The sequence below is a fragment of the Bubalus bubalis genome, chromosome 9 (genome assembly GCF_019923935.1).
Source record: "Bubalus bubalis isolate 160015118507 breed Murrah chromosome 9, NDDB_SH_1, whole genome shotgun sequence".
In the NCBI taxonomy this organism is placed as follows: domain Eukaryota; kingdom Metazoa; phylum Chordata; class Mammalia; order Artiodactyla; family Bovidae; genus Bubalus; species Bubalus bubalis.
The window spans coordinates 62,180,670-62,196,588 of record NC_059165.1 but is presented as its reverse complement, the minus strand read 5'-3'; the positions used below and the strand labels follow the sequence as shown (position 1 = coordinate 62,196,588).

The 15,919-nt window shown below is 47.2% G+C and overlaps 1 protein-coding gene across 2 annotated transcripts in view; it reads right to left on the bottom strand.

Annotated features, from left to right (window-relative positions):
- SPOCK1 (SPARC (osteonectin), cwcv and kazal like domains proteoglycan 1) overlaps window positions 1–14,386 on the bottom strand; it is a 582,941-nt gene extending 568,555 nt beyond the window's left edge. For both annotated transcript variants that reach the window (XM_025292652.3, XM_025292653.3), the window contains exons 1-2: window positions 14,229–14,386; window positions 13,443–13,628 (exon numbers count right to left, since the gene is read on the bottom strand). In XM_025292652.3, the coding sequence (XP_025148437.1) occupies window positions 13,443–13,628 (186 nt within the window). In that variant the 5' untranslated portion in view covers window positions 14,229–14,386. The remainder of the gene's footprint in view (window positions 1–13,442; window positions 13,629–14,228) is intronic.
- Window positions 14,387–15,919: the final 1,533 nt, after the last annotated feature.

Sequence of the window (15,919 nt, the reverse complement as noted above, 5' to 3'; positions counted from 1 at the left end):
CAGCAACTTCATTTTTTTCAGATATATACTCAGAAATGGGATCACTAGATCATGTGATAGTTCAACTTTTAATTTTTTGAAGAACCTTCATACTTCATAGTGGCTGCACCAATTTTCAACTCCAACAACACTGAGCAAAGGCTCCCTTTTCTCCACATCCTCGCCAACACTTGTTATCACTCATGGTTGTGTTGGCGGCCATTCTAATGGTAGGAGCTTCCCCAGTGGCTCAGCAGTCAAGAATGTGCCTGCAGTTCAGGAGATGTGAAAGATGCAGGTTGGATCCCTGAGTGGGGAAGATCCCCTGGAGAAAGAAATGGCAATCCATTCCAGTGTTCTTGCCTAGGAAATCCCATGGACAGAGGAGCTATAGTCCATGGTGTCGCAAACAGACATGACTGCGTGTGCGCGCGCACACACACACACACACACTCCAACAGGTGTCAGGTGACAGCACATTGTGGTTTTGATTTACCGGGTCAATTCCCAGATAATTGGTGAGATTGAGCATCTTTTTATGTACCTCTTGGCCATTTGTATATCTTCTTTAGAAAAATGGCTGTTCGGGTCCTTTTCTGTTTTTATTTGGATTTACTTTTGGCTATTGAGTTATATGAGTTCCTTATATATTTTGGATATTAATCCCTTATCAGATCAAAGGTCTACAAGTATTTTCTCCCATTCTGTAGGTTGCCTTTTCATTTTATCAATTGTTTCTTTTGTTATAGAAGCATTTTAGTTTGATATAGTCCCATTTGTTGATTTTTGCTTTTTCTGCTTACACTTTTGGTGTCATATCCCAAAATCACTGCCAAGACCAACGTTAAGGACCTTTTCCCTCTGTGGTTTCTTTCAAGGGTTTTTACAGTTTCAGAACTTATGTTTAAGTCCTCAATCTATTTCTAGTTAATTTTTGTGAGTGGTGTAAGATAGATAGGGGTCCAACTTCATTTTTTTGCATATGAATACTCAGTTTTCCCAACATCATTTATTGAAGAGACTATTTTTCCAATTGAGTCACCCTAGTTTGTTTTTATCCTTAGCACTTAAAAACCAATTATTGTACCTCAATCTGCATACTGTTTTTCTTCCTCAACTAGAACAGAGGCTCCATAAGGGTAGGCAAGTACTTGATACATAACTGATGCTCAGCACATTTTGGTTGACTTGGATTGTGAGTTAAGAGACAAAAATGTTGCTCCCAGCTAACTTCTATACACTAATGGAGGCAGAGTAACTGGCAGAACTATTTCGGAAAACTATGGAGTCACATCTCTAAACACTGAACATTCACCTACCTTATGAGCAATGGATTCCACAACTAGGTATGCATCTGAAAAAAATGTACACGTAGATGCACCAGAGGACATGTCCAAGAGATTGCTACTCTGTAAATCAAAACCCAGAAATTATCCAAGTGCTCCTTCACAAAAGAAGAGGTAAGTAAGTTGTGGAATAACCCCACAGCAATGAGAATGGACCAACCACAGTCACAAACAACAATGTATCACAAGGGTAATACTGAGCAAAAGAAGCCAGACACACACACAAAAATACCTTCTTATGATGCCATTGATAAAAGTATAAAAGCAGTCAAAACTAACCTTAGAGTTGTAACTCAGGAGAGCTCTTCCCTAGAAGGGGGACAGTGAGTATGGGAGTCACAAGATGGACTTTTCAGAAGCTGGTAACATCCTGTCCCCTGACTGGGCTGCTGGGTGGATGGTGTGTGAAAGTGCATCAGGTATGACTGGAACCCTCGCTCTCTCTGCACATCTTCCACTCCAATGAAACACACTCCCCACCCGTGCCAGGCTGTTAAGGACCAGGACTCTTCTGCAATTCTCTCTCCACTTGCTACTGGCCCTGACCTGGAGCCCTGACAATGTTCAACTCTCTGGACTTCAGCCTCCATACACATCCAGGCCAGTATCACCTAAATGCTCCACCTCAACTGTACAGACCACACCCTTCTGCTGTCAGTGCTGGGTCCTAAACTCAGGCAAAATAGCAGGAGCCACCACCTATGTCAGTAAGAGCTGCAATAAGTTCAAGGGGCTTGACCACCAGACAGATTCAGAGATAAAGTCTTATGTGACTTTATCCCAGGTCCCAAGGCCTCTGGATGTCCACCTTGCCCAGATTTCTCTTGTCCCTTTATAGACCAGGCCTTTCCCTTTGCAGAGGAATCCTTAACAGGCTTCCCTGGCCGCCAAGCACCTCTGTTTCTTCTCTTGATCTCAGACAAGAAGACTGTGGATGCCAGAGGAGAGAGAGCATATTTTGCTCCCTGCTACATCTAATTGCCCAGCATAGCGCTTAGTACACAGAAGCCTGGACAGTGATGCCATCCAGCCATCTCTGGTTACTAGAAAGGTAAGGATCTAGGTTCAGGATGACCATGGGAAAAAAAACAAGATATTTTTTTAAGCACATGCAAAGGTCTTTCTGAGGAGAGAGGAATTTTTAAACCAATTTCATCTTATTTAGAAAAAAAAATTATCTAACACCAGGAAAGACAGTGTGATTTTATCTTTACCATGGACAGCATTTTCACTTTCACTCCTTTCACCTCATTCAAGATGGCTGGCCAAAGGTTACAGACCAGGTACAGAGTCACAGCAAGGCTAGCAAGCTGAGGTGGGAAGTGATGCCTCTGTGGGATGAAAGTACTGGACACCAACCAACCAAGGCCACCAAAGCCACAGAGGAATTCAACATATCCAGCGAGTACAGAAATACCTGGAAACTACCCAATTATCCCTTAACAATGGGGTGACTGAAACACTCCAAATAGCCACTCAAGTCTGTTCAATACACTGAACTATTTTCTTCCTCTTGGCAATAGTTTTGTCAATTTTCAGTGCCATTAATTAGAGGAAATTCAGCCAACACAGAGAAAAGCAGAGTTTCAGAGTTTGCTCAGTGTGCCCCAAGGAATTACTGCTATGTCTTGTTGATCCTTATAAATTTTCCAAACTTTGACTAGTCTTTGCTCTTATTGTTCTCTGATCTTTCCAAAATGATCTGACCAATCAAGCATGAAGATTTAGTACACCAAGAAGAGAGTCCAGGCCATAGCCCTCAGACCTTCTCTGTGTTCCCAACTGACAGTACAGTCTACCCTCTATAGCCATGGATGCAGAACCCTTGGATGAGGTGGGGGGAACTTGTACTAGGACATTTTACATAAAGAACTAGAGCATCCTTGGGGTTAGGTATCCACAGGGGTTCTGGAACCAACCGTATGCTGATATCGAAGGACAACAATATCTGCATCTGTGTGCCTAGAGTAAACATTGTTTATTACATCTACCATCTTCAATACCCACTTCTCCATAAACCAGTGCCAATGTCAGAGTCAATGTCCTCCTGTTTATCTGTGCACAAAACATCATCAGTCCTGCTAGAGAAGATGCAAAGTCAGACCAGAGTTGGCTGTGATTAGGCCCCTTTGGAGACAGGAAATTTGCTGAGATCATCAGCTCAGACTTTGTCATGGGAAAGGTCCCACATCAGTTCCACTGAGCTCATGTGCATAAGCAGCCCTGATGCCCTAGGAGTAGTGACAAGTCAAATGTCACTCCACTCTAGGAACACCTCATGACAAGGTTTCTGCTGAGACCCATGCACATACCTATACCAGAAAGCAAGTCCTTTCTTTCTACTGATGTCAACGATAGCCTTCTTGGCCTCAAGAGAAAATACAGCACTCATAATAATTTACTCTGCATCTTCAAACGCTTTTTGTCTAAAATCATATTATTCATTAGTGCTAGTGGTATTGGCTATTGGGGATAAATAATAATTCTCCATGGTTTTCCTGAAAATACAGTCTGAGAACTATCTGCATCTGAATCACCTGGATTGCTTATTTTAAATGCAGGTTCCTGCGTGCCACTCTTGACCTATTCAAGACTGCTCTGGCTGAGATCTGCATTTTAAACAAGCCAGTGATTTTTTTTTTCAAGATTATAAAGACATAATTCTGAGAACCACTGCTCTAACACCTTTCTCTGGGCATCTTTCTTTTTGCCTTGGCCATGAAGCATCATCAGCAACTTGGCCTGGCCCTTCTTAGAACTCAGAGTGATTCCACTTAAATAGTGGAACAGTAAGGGTAGAGCTACCATAGGAAAGTGGAGCCTTTTGCTCTCTGCCTGTTTTCTCCACGCTTTATCTCTGCAAAGATTGCCTGGAACACCCGAAGTAAGTTCTGCTTCCCTGCTTCAATCATAGGCGCCCATGGACTTTGCATAAATTCCTGCTCACCCATCACATAATTATGCTGGGGAATGTTGACAGTGTCTTCTGTAGTGTGACATGTCACAGATCACACAAGAAGAGTTTGCAAAGTATTACAACAAAATGTATAACATGTCTTTCCTTCCTTCCTTTGCCACTGCACCAAAGAAAACTTGGCCCTAAATGATCAAGGGAGAGGGTTTCCTGAAGGACATATTTGCACAGAATCCTAAGAATACCAACCCAATCAAGTTAATTTGGACATCAGTGCTATCCTTCCAGGAGTATCCCCAGTAATTCGCATCACTAGTCGTGAACACACCTTACTTCTGGCCCCAAGATAAATCAACATCCTCACATCTGTCGTAAGGACACTGGAAGGACCCAGACCCAGCAGGGGCAATGACGCCTCATACTGTTCAGCACTCCAACTGCAGGTATGTCTGAACTCTGACACTTGTGGGTGGAAATCTTGGTTTCCATCTTTAGCTTCCAGGTTTGGTGCCCAGTTGGTTCTCAGAAAAGGGAGGGAGGGATGGGCAGGAAGTCAAGGAATAGTCCATATAATACCAGTCTCATTTTTTAAATAGAAACTTCACAAATCTCTCTATCCAAGAAATTCCATCTCACCCTGATTTCTAAAGAGCAGCGAGAACTGGAGGAGTTCTAAAACCCAGGACTCTTGACCACAGAGGGAAGGAGAAACTCATGGGCCCCAGACCCCAGAGGAGGAGGAAGAATTTTTTTTTAAGGGAGAGGCAGGGCAAGGGCAATTTACACAACAGAGATGGCTATGCCAGGACCTACAATCAGAAAAAATTTAACTTTCAAAAAACCATATAGAACTGAAGACAGCCTCCCAGCCAGCAAGGTATGGAGTAAAGACAGGCTTAAGGAAAATGGAACCAATTTCCCCAACATTTCTCTAAGACATGAGACAGAAAGCAGCATCTACAGCTGTGTGCCAGCAACTCACTTATGCTCCCAGGACATAAAAGTGACCCTCAGAAATTATATCAGAATCACAGGTAATTATATCAGGCACTGAAAGATCACAAGGATCTACTTTGTGCCAGAAGCTCACTCCACGCTCCCCAAACCCCACAGGAGGTGCGATCACTAGTTTTGCAGATGAGGACAATGATGCTGCAGCCAAGACCCAAGTTCATCCACGACAAGACTGGAAGGTGAGCCCAGGCTCAGAGGGGCCTCTTCACCATGAAGAGTTTTCCACAGGTTCAGGGACTGCACCCAGATTGTGAGGGGGGGGCGTTGAGCTTCTCAGTCAAGCTCCCCTGCCTCTCCACAGCATGCCCATCGGTTTGTATCCATCATCATGGTTAATTACTAACAGAATGAGAGACACAAGTCCAAGGCCAGCATGGCGTCCTGGGGCCAGCCCTCTACAAGGAACATCTGCTTCCTTGTCCTGGAAGTGTGCAAAATCCTGGTACGGAAGAGTTCATGCCTTCATTCCTTCATTCACTCAAATTCATTCAAACATTTACTAAGCAGATTTCTGCACTGGGCTCAATGGGAAAGGTCTGGGGACAAAGAGCTCTGTCCATCAGGATATCCTAAAAGGGGTTAAAAAGTTGTAAGGTCCTACATAGAGATGGGGGTTAGACTGAAAGAAAAAAAAAAAAAAGATGTTTTTCGATGTGTGTGTAACCTAGAATCTTCACCTACCAAAAAAAATGCACCAGTAATTCTACAGGCTTTCCTTTCCCAGAGATTCATCAAGAGGTGTGCTTAAGTAATAGTTCAAATCAATAAAATGCTAACAGACCACCTACTGCATGCAAGGCATGATAAAACGCAGGCTCTTGTTTCAGGAAGAATTAACTACAGAAGAAGCTAAAACATAAATACATACAACCATAAACTGAGGAATAATGCATATGTAAGTATAACAGGAGTTGTTAATACTAATAAAATTAATAGCCTCCACTTAGTATTAAGCCAGACACTTTGCTAACAGCTTCACCAGTATTAGCCAATTTATCCTCCCCATGCCAGCCAAGTGGGGCTGATCAACACAGTGGACCCCTGTGATGTTTGCCCACAAGGCATCCATTTCCCCTTAAGAAACTACCCTTCAACCTGCTTCAACCATGTAACCTGATGGAGTCCCCACCACCCAGGTCCCAGGTCCCACCCCAGGAATGGGCGTGTACCCAAGACTGGCCGGTTAACACATATGCCACCAATGTGGTCACAGTGATCAACTGGGGTACAACACAGGCAAACCTGACAAGTCTCAGTTCTGGGACTTTTGTGGCAATACTGAGACATAAAAACTACAGTACGTTAAGTTCAGTTCAGTCGCTCAGTCATGTCCAACTCTTTGCGACCCCATGAATCACAGCACGCCAGGCCTCCCTGTCCATCACCAACTCCCGGGATTCACTCAAACTCACATCCATCAAGTCAGTGATGCCATCCAGCCATCTCATCCTCTGTCGTCCCCTTCTCCTCCTGCCCCCAATCCCTCCCAGCATCAGAGTCTTTTCCAATGAGTCAACTCTTCGCATGAGGTGGCCAAAGTACTGGAGTTTCAGCTTTAGCATCATTTCTTCCGAAGAAATCCCAGGGCTGATCTCCTTCAGAATGGACTGGTTGGATTTCCTTGCAGTCCAAGGGACTCTCAAGAGTCTTCTCCAATACCACAGTTCAAAAGCATCAATTCTTTGGTGTTCAGCTTTCTTCACAGTCCAACTCTCATATCCATACATGACCACTGGAAAAACCATAGCCTTGACTAGACGGACCTTTGTTGGCAAAGTAATGTCTCTGCTTTTCAATATGCTATCTAGGTTGGTCATAACTTTCCTTCCAAGGAGTAAGCGTCTTTTAATTTCATGGCTGCAGTCACCATCTGCAGGGATTTTGGAGCCCAGAAAAATAAAGTCTGACACTGTTTCCACTGTTTCCCCATCTATTTCCCATGAAGTGACAGGACCAGATGCCATGATCTTCGTTTTCTGAATGTTGAGCTTTAAGCCTTTTTCACTCTCCTCTTTCACTTAATAGAAATATGTAATCGCCATGAGTCACTACATGGAACTAATCAACCTGAGAATACAACCAACACGTGGGAAATAGAGTCCAAAGCTGGGTGGGCAGTTGGGGAAGTGGTAAGAAAATGACAAACACACACACCCAAGTCTGGTGGTACAGCCGAGCCCATGGATCCAGCCTTATCTAGATCTAGAATTTATCAGCAGAATTCTCAGTTACACAAGTAAATTTTCTTTTCCATTTAAGTCAGTGTGGACCAGGTTTCAGTCACTTGCAATTTGGAGCCCTCACCCATACACTGTGATCACCCCACATTTACCAAATGAGAAGTCAGGGATTCAGAGAGGACAAACAGCCTGAGACTGAATTTACTGTCTAAGGTTGGGGCGGGGAGACCACCATGGTTGTGTGCACTCAGGCCAGAAATCTGCAAGAGCCAGCCTGCCAATCGCCCAGATCCTATCTTTCCCCTTCATCCACCCGTGCCAAGGTACAGACACATGAGTCACTCTGCTATGGTCCCTTTTCTGCCTTGTGAGTTTATTTCTCGTTTACCTTCACACCAAGGGGATCCTCTGGAGTCCTGGCTTTATCCATGGCTCTATTAAACTCTTCCTTCTCAACACTGCTTTCTTTCTGAGTAGCACAAAAAAAGGGCACATCCTACAATTGACGGCATCTTCTACTGGAGAAAATATGAACCAAAAAATACCTGTAACCTTGGGCAAATTAGTCTCTTATAGAAAATTTCTTCCCTTTGTAATTATCTTACCCGGGGAGATGAGACCATCTATGAGCTTGAGTCTGAGGAATTTCCTAAGGAACAAAAACAGTCACCTCCCCAGAGGAAAGGTAAAATGAGTCATCTTGAAGGTGCTCAAGTTTAGACACTAAGCGTGTTTAATTTGAAATACACTACAGTGAGTAAATGGGTAAGAAATGACATTTTAAAATATTTAATTTCTAACATTACTGTGTCTCCCTGAGCACAATAAAATAGCTGTGCTCATGTTTATGTCCCACTCTTCCAGGGGAAGGGTACGGGTCCGATGACCCATTTGAAACCAGTCCTTGCTTTTGAAAATAATCTCATCAGCATACAGGAGAGTACTCATCTGCCTAGCAATCCAATTCCACTGGAGCACAGTTGGGGCAGGGCTGGGAGGACCAGGAGACACAAGGGAACTCAGCCTGGGAGGGTCGACTGGGGCACAAGCTGTACCATCCTTGCCAGGCAAAAATGAGGTTCTCTCTACAAGAGTAAACTGAAAGGGCAGAAAATACAAGAATGGCCATAGGCTTATCAATTTCTACACTGTCCCTTTGTAACGATTCCCGTGAAATAATTATTTCTATCGGTGGTCATCTAGTATAGGGGATTTAAGATGGGTTCATTAAGGAAAGTCAGGATCACAAACTCATTTAATTCTCCTTGAACCTGTTTAATCAAAATGATTTTCTGCTACTCTCTATTACAAGTCTAGTTTCTGTGGTGACAGATTAATGACTGATCCACTAAGCCACACCACCTCTCTTGTCACCGACCCCACAGACTGAGGCAGCTACTATTCTATCAATAAGCCTCCCTTGCCCTTGAAACTCATTATAGCTGAGATGTTGAGATCAAATGAGCAGATCAGATGCTCCGTGCCACCCTAGTCCTGCTACAGAGACCACCAAATCCCACAGCGTGCGCACGAGAAAGAGAAAGCACACAGGCTGGTCCTTGTGGTCTCATTAGAATTACAAACTCAGGTCACTCTGGAGTAAGATAAATGCCAGCCAAGGCAACACTTCTGAGTCTTCGGGCCTGCTAAAGGCAATTATCCCAGAGTTAAATGTCAGGGCTAGTTTCATGAGTGCAAAAGAAAGAAAATGTCATGTTTGGTGTAAGCAACAATATTATTTTAATCAAATCAGAAGCTCATTATTAGCAGAAGAGAAGCCCTGATGTGACCTCTACCATAAGCTGTGTCCACCTGGCTCCCCACTCCACTCGGTCTCAACCTAAGGCTCCTCACTGATTTCCCTTAGGCAGAAAGCAGCAAAGACTTTCAGTGTAATACCAGTGGCGACTCACAGCCCAAATCCACTCCTCTCTCAATGGGCTGCAAGAGTCTGGAGTCAGACCGCCTGGGTCCAGCCCAGCTCCTTCACAGTCCAGCCCTGTGGGCAAGAGACTTCACCTCCTAGTAAATAAGAATAATAGTGCTTCTCTCCTAGGATGGTTATGAATATTACATGAGATAATATATGTAAACTACCTTAAACAATGGCTAGCACACTAAGTGCAGGATAAATGTTAGATTCCACTATTTCTGCAATGTTTTATTTTAATTGCAATTTGTGTATATTACCTTTACAAGAAAAAAAAAAACTTTTAAAAAAAGAAAACAGGGACTTCCCTGGTGGTCCAGTGGCTAACACTCTAAGCTCCCAATGCAGGGGGCTGGGGTCCAATCCCTGGTCAGGGAACTAGATCCCATACCCCACAGTGAAGATCAAAGATCCTGCATGCCACAACTGATAAGACCTGGTGCAGCCAAATAAATAAATAAATATTTTGTTCAAAGAAAACAGAACAAGGAAGCCATACCGACTGGGGAAGTTAAAGTTCCATCCAGCAGACAAGCGGTTACCTGAGAGAAGGGATCACATGTATATATCTTACTCATTCTCCTAGCCACTGCCTAGCACATGTTAGACAGTCAAATATTTGTTAGAATGAATGGACAGATTACAAATGAATGTAGGAATGAACAGAGGAAAATCTCCTTACCGTAACTGTATGGAAAGCCAAATCAGAGTCAGAAAAAGATCAGGAAAATGGTGGTGGCATCCTCACCCCTCAACCTGAAACCACAGAGGAGCTAAAAGCACACCAGTGGGAGCAGCTGGAATTGGGAAATAACCATACAACTTAACAAAAACATCTGCCTTCTTCATCTTCTCCTTCTTCATACTGTATTTGTGCACAAGTCCAGGTCTCCATCTGGCCAAAACATCCCAATTGCTAGTATTTATCAAGGAAGAATGACCACCACACTAACAGGCTCCCACTACATTTTGGAGCAAACATCTGTATGTTGTTATATTTCTCCTGGCTCCATTGCTCCAGGCAACAAACCATACAGTAGCTGTGAAAGTTTTACCTCTGGAAAGAAGGAGATAGCATTATTCGTATATCTAGAGCAACAGGACCACTTCAAAGTATTAAGTAGAGGTGACCGGTCCTCTCTGGCAACATCAGAGCACATTCAACAGGCCAGAGGACAAGGAGCACACAGCACGCCACCCACTTCCACTTCAAATTTAGCCAATAACGTCCACCAAGGGGTATCATCAACTCTCTAAAAGGGGCTCTTAGTTTTCAATTTCAAAAGTTCAAAAGCCTCTTCTTAATATCTCTTCCCTTGAGGGCAAAAAAGAAAAGAGACAAAGGAAAAAAAAAGAAAACAAGTCAAGGGAAAGGGCAAAAAGTTTTCTTTCACAAAGTAAAAGAAAAAAAGTGACTTTCTCACAAACTGACAAAAATCATAATACTATCATAACAACAGTCTCAGGGCCTGGTCTTTCAAAGTTATCAGGGGTTTCCACAAAACTGAAACATCAGGAGAGAAGCTGAGCGTTGTCAATCTCCAGCGAGACCAGTGAAACAGTGATGGCTTGGCGAAAATCAGCAGGCTGGCTGATCCCTGGCACCCTTAGCTGAGGCTCTGTCAACTGTCCACTGAATTGCTTCTACAGGAAGCAATCTTTTAGTCCCTGGTCCCAGGGGATGGAGGTTTTGTGCTTATTTCAAGTAAAACAATCAACTAAAGACACTCAGACTCAGCCTAAAAGAGAATCCAGTTTGAGTTTTGTAACACTTTAAAGAGGTTAATGGCATTAAATTATATTAATGGCATTAAATTATGTCTGACCCACGGCTAGCATCAGAAGACTCCATGGAGCATATATTAATGCCATGGTTGATGATTGAAGATATTTGGAATTCTGAAACATTTTGGATGTTTTTAATGGTACGTTGGATTAAATTATCATTTTTAAAGAATATATACTGCTAAAAAATATTAGTTGAACACCTAAAATTGCTTCAGAAACAAAAAAAGCAATACATTTGAATACAGCTTTTCTCTTTTTGTTAATATTAGGATATTTTCAATAGGAAGTATTCCTAGTCATCCTAGGAATTACCTAGAATGTTCTTTTAAAATATGGATTTCCAGCACTCATCCCAGAACTATAGAATCAGAATCTCTGAGGAGGAAGGGGTGAGTCTGGGTGCTACAATTTAACAAGCCCCCCAGGTGAGAGCTTCATGATCAGTTTGGCTTGTAAAAACACTGATCCAAGAATTTAAAATGTCACCATTTGCAAGAAAGATGAGAAATGAAGAAAAGCCCAATCTTTCGAAATTTAAATCTGAATGGGAAACAAGAATAATGCCATATCATGATACACCAAGACTAGAAAACCTTGAAAAGATACAGAAGCAGAGTAAACCTGTCCACAAGGAAGACCAACAAGCACAGTCGCTTTCCATCCAACCCAGCTGCAACGTGAACCAGAGGGGGCGTGCAGAAGGGGCTGAGTCCTCCAGCTCTAGCCGAGTCAAGCATCCACCCCTTTCCTCAACTCTAAAACGTAATGAAAAAGGTAAGAAAAAAGCAAGATAATTTCTACCCTGTGTGAGTCTGGGAATGGAAGCTTCCGTGGGGCATCTTTCAGGCAGCTTGGCCATCTTTTTCAGCCACAGGCAAAGGTAGTCTGTACGGGGCTCTTTGGGGAGGAACGGAAAGGGGATGGAAGATGGTTAACAGAATAGATCAGGAACAGGAGATGTCATGGTGCCAGATTGCGAGGGGGGGGGGGGGGGGGGGGCGTGGGGAGGAGCGCAGTAAGGCCTCATATCGCTTGTTCACCGCAAGTGTTTGAAAGTCTCTTTCAAGGAAAAGACCACCATCAACTAAAAGGAAAGGGAAGAGGAACAGAGGAGAGAGATAAGTAAGTCCCCACTCAAGGCCTTAGCGCCTCTGGAATGGGCCCTGGAGAGGTGCTCTTTAGAAAGTACTAGAAGACATCTGGATTAACTGGATTTCTCAGGCCCTCCCTTTGCAATGGCTGGGCATGTCGGGCATGGGGTAAGAGGAATCCAGGGTAGGGGGTGACTCCCACATGTCTCCCACTCAAGGAGTCCTGTGCCAAGACCAGGGGCTCCGTGGTATGGGTCCCTCCCCAGGGCAGGAATTCCTAGTGTTAAATATCATCCAAGTTTTCCCTAGTCCCCTAGAAGCACACGGTCCCAACCACCTGGGGCAGCCTCTGAGAGAGCTGGCAGCACCTCCCACAGCACAGAGGGGATGCCATCTGCTGGAAAGACTGCGTCAGGAGCCTCTGGGCCGGCATCCTCCGGGGCGTACCTGGGGAGCAGCCGCCAGCCTGGGGCAGAAACAGGCAGCAGATTGCCTCTGGGTGCCCAGGAATAACTTTCTCGCCTCCCACGGCTCCCTCAGAGGAGCGATCCTCTGCCATTCAGGCTCCCCTTCAGGGTGGCGGACCAACTCACCAGTGCCTGCTCCCTTTCCCTTCTAAGGATTCCCAGGGGCCAAACCCCCATGCTCCCTCCCAAGAGGAGCATGTATTAAAGCCATGGTTCTCTGAACCTCCTGGACACCTGGCTCCCTACTCAACGAGCTGGGCTCACTCCAAACCTAAACCTTGGCAGCAGGCATTCTTCTGGACACCCCCCACCCCACCGCGCCCCCTGACAGAGATGGTCTAAGTCACTGCTGCCCAGGGAGGTTCTCCAGGGGGCTTGATAAAGTCAACCAGCAGCATTAGGAGAACTCGAAAGCTTAAGGAGCCTCTGTCTCCGCAGCTGCTCGCTGTTAACACCATGTTCAGTGCAGTCACTTTCCCCCAGTCGTACCAATTACACACACCTGGACCACAGGTAACAGGGGCGAAGAGCATCGAGCCTTCCAAGTTGTCTTTAAAGTTCCTCTCAGGCAAGATGAAGCCCATGAACCCCGACCCCACAAGCTGCCTGCGAAGTCTGCACCAGCGCCTTTCCCACACGCTAAGGAGGCGCACCGCACCGCCCCCTCCCCCAACCACCACCCACCTCTGGCTCTGAGGCTCTCCCGCCACCCGCAGGGCCCCCGAGTACTCACGTCTCGAAAGCGGTTCCAGTACTTGTCCCGCTCGTACTCAGAGACTGTGCTCAGCCACTGGTCATTGTCCAGGAAATTGCCGTTGTTGGGGCCCGCGCCTCCGGCGAGCGCGTCCAGGTGCCGGCTCTCGACCTGGAGGAAGCACCACGCCGCGGCAGCCGCCGCGAGCACCGCGATCGCTGGCATCTGCGGGGCAGGGACACGCGGGGGCGGTGAGGGGAGGCCCGGGGCGGCGAGCCCAGGGCCGCGCGCCCCCGCCGTCGGGGCAAGCAGGGACCGCCCCGCGGGGCCAGGGTCAACCCTGGGCACACCTGCGGCGGATCTACAGACCCAGGGGTCTTTCTCACGAATGGAGGGGGGTTGGGTCGGTTTCAAATGAAGAGGCTGCGTCACAAATTAGGGGCCGCTATCAAACTATAGAGGACCCCTATCGTCCGGGCGCCCCACGCACCGCCGCTCTCGGATAGGGGCTTCAGTACCCCTCCCCGAAAACGGAGAGCCCTAGATCCGCAAGCCTGACTCCCAGACACTGCGCCCAGAGCTCGGGGTAGGGAGGGAGTAAACAGGGCTCAGAGCAGCAGTCCAGGCTCCCACTGAATGGGGGATATACCTGCGGACGGGGTGAGGGGGTGTCTCCCCTCGGCCCCCGCCGCCGCCTCGGGGAAAGAGGGGCGCGCGGAGACAGCCCCAGGCAGGCCCTGACCCCGCCAGCCCCCACCCCCGGTGGCCGCGGGGAGGTATCCCAACTACGCCAAGTTGGGGCGCGGGGTTCTGCAGGAAACGTACCTTGGGGCCCGGCCCGGGTCCCCGCGTCCGAGTTGCTCGAGCTCTTGTGGCGCGGTCGCCGGGAAGGCTAATCGGCTGGCTAGCTCCCCAGCGCTCCTGCCACCCGCCGCTGCGCGTCCTGCCGCTTTGTGAGCCCGCAGCGCTCTGGCTCCGCTCGCTCGCTCGCTCGCTCGCAGGCTCGCTCGGGCGCGGCGTCCGCGGGCGGAGGAGCCCGAGCGCTCGAGCCGAGGCCTCTGGCGACCCCTGGCGGCCGCGCGCCGCTGTGCGGCCCGCCCGACCGCCCCGCCGCCCCTGGTCCGGCAGCTGGAGATCCTGGTTATCCACATCTCTACGCAAGGCTGAAATAAGCTTTCAGGCCCAGGCTGGCGAGAGACAGCTAGGGAACTGAGGATCAAGGCCAAGAGGAGGGCCAACGTTGAGGCATTCTCAAAAGCAAGGTCGTTGGACCACTTAAGTCAGAATCATCTTAATGGAGGGGGCGGGGGGGGGAGGACTTTTTAAAAATCGGGACTCCTGGCTCACGCCCCAGACTCGCTGAATCAGCATGCCTTAGGAGAGCGTCCTGAGGTGAGTGAATCTCTGCACTGCCCACCCCAGGTCATGCACCCACCCACGTCTCTGCACATCCATGGCCTGTACCATGACAACTACCGTCAGTCCCTTAAGACAGTTCTTCTGGCCCCCATTTCTATCATTTGTCACCTATTTCTGCCTGGTGTCACCACATTGACCCTGTGGGCATCCCTTGGTGTTCTTACACAGCAAGGTCCATATCTGTTTCTGTCCCCATCCCTTGGGAACTGGCTGAAGCACCAGCCTCTTGGGTTTTCCTAGAGGGGAGGGAGCAGGAGAGGGAGAACTAGGCCAGGCTCAGGGACAGGACACAGAGGCAGGAGATGCAGCCCCCATTGGCATTCCAGATCCTCAGGCAAGTCTGATCAAAAGGACGGGGCATACTGACCTGCTGCCTCTCTCTTGTACAACCACAGCCCATTCTGCAGATGGCTGAATGCTTTTAGAACAGGTCTGACATAGTCACCCATCTTCCCTCAATACACACTTAAACATCTCTTCGTGTTTGCTTTCCTGATAAAGACCAAACTCACGGCTGGGGCTCCAAACCCTGCACATTTGGCCTCTCTGGCTGCCTCTCACACGACCTCATCTCTTCCCTGACTTCCTAGCTTTGGTATGGGTCTCAGTGGATGCAGGCTCCCTCTAGCACTGGGTGGTAACTTCTACTTGGGCTGCTGTCCAAGGGACTAGCGGTGGGTGGTGACTTCTACTTGGACTGCTGACCACACCTGCCCCCAACACCAGCCTCATTGATTTCAGCCCTCAGCTTATTCACCCTGACTGCTTCAGACAGGCTTGCTAAACTGAAGGCCAGGATGCTACATGAGGCCAGGATGCTGGTGACTTTCCCCTGAGAACAGTGCTTCTCAGCTACAAGATCACTTGAAATCACTCACTCCAAGTCTGTGTCTCCACGTGCCTGGAGCGAGCTCCGTGAGGGCAGAGGCCCAGTTTGGCTTGTTCACCAGTGCCCACGGTGCCAAGCTCTCGACACTGAGCCCCAACATATGTGAGGTGGTCAGCTACTGATTGTGCTGCAAGTGATTTGGTTGCATGTAGAAGTTGGATTATGATTTTTTCCTAAAAAAAGTAGCAGATGCTTATCCCAGCATTAC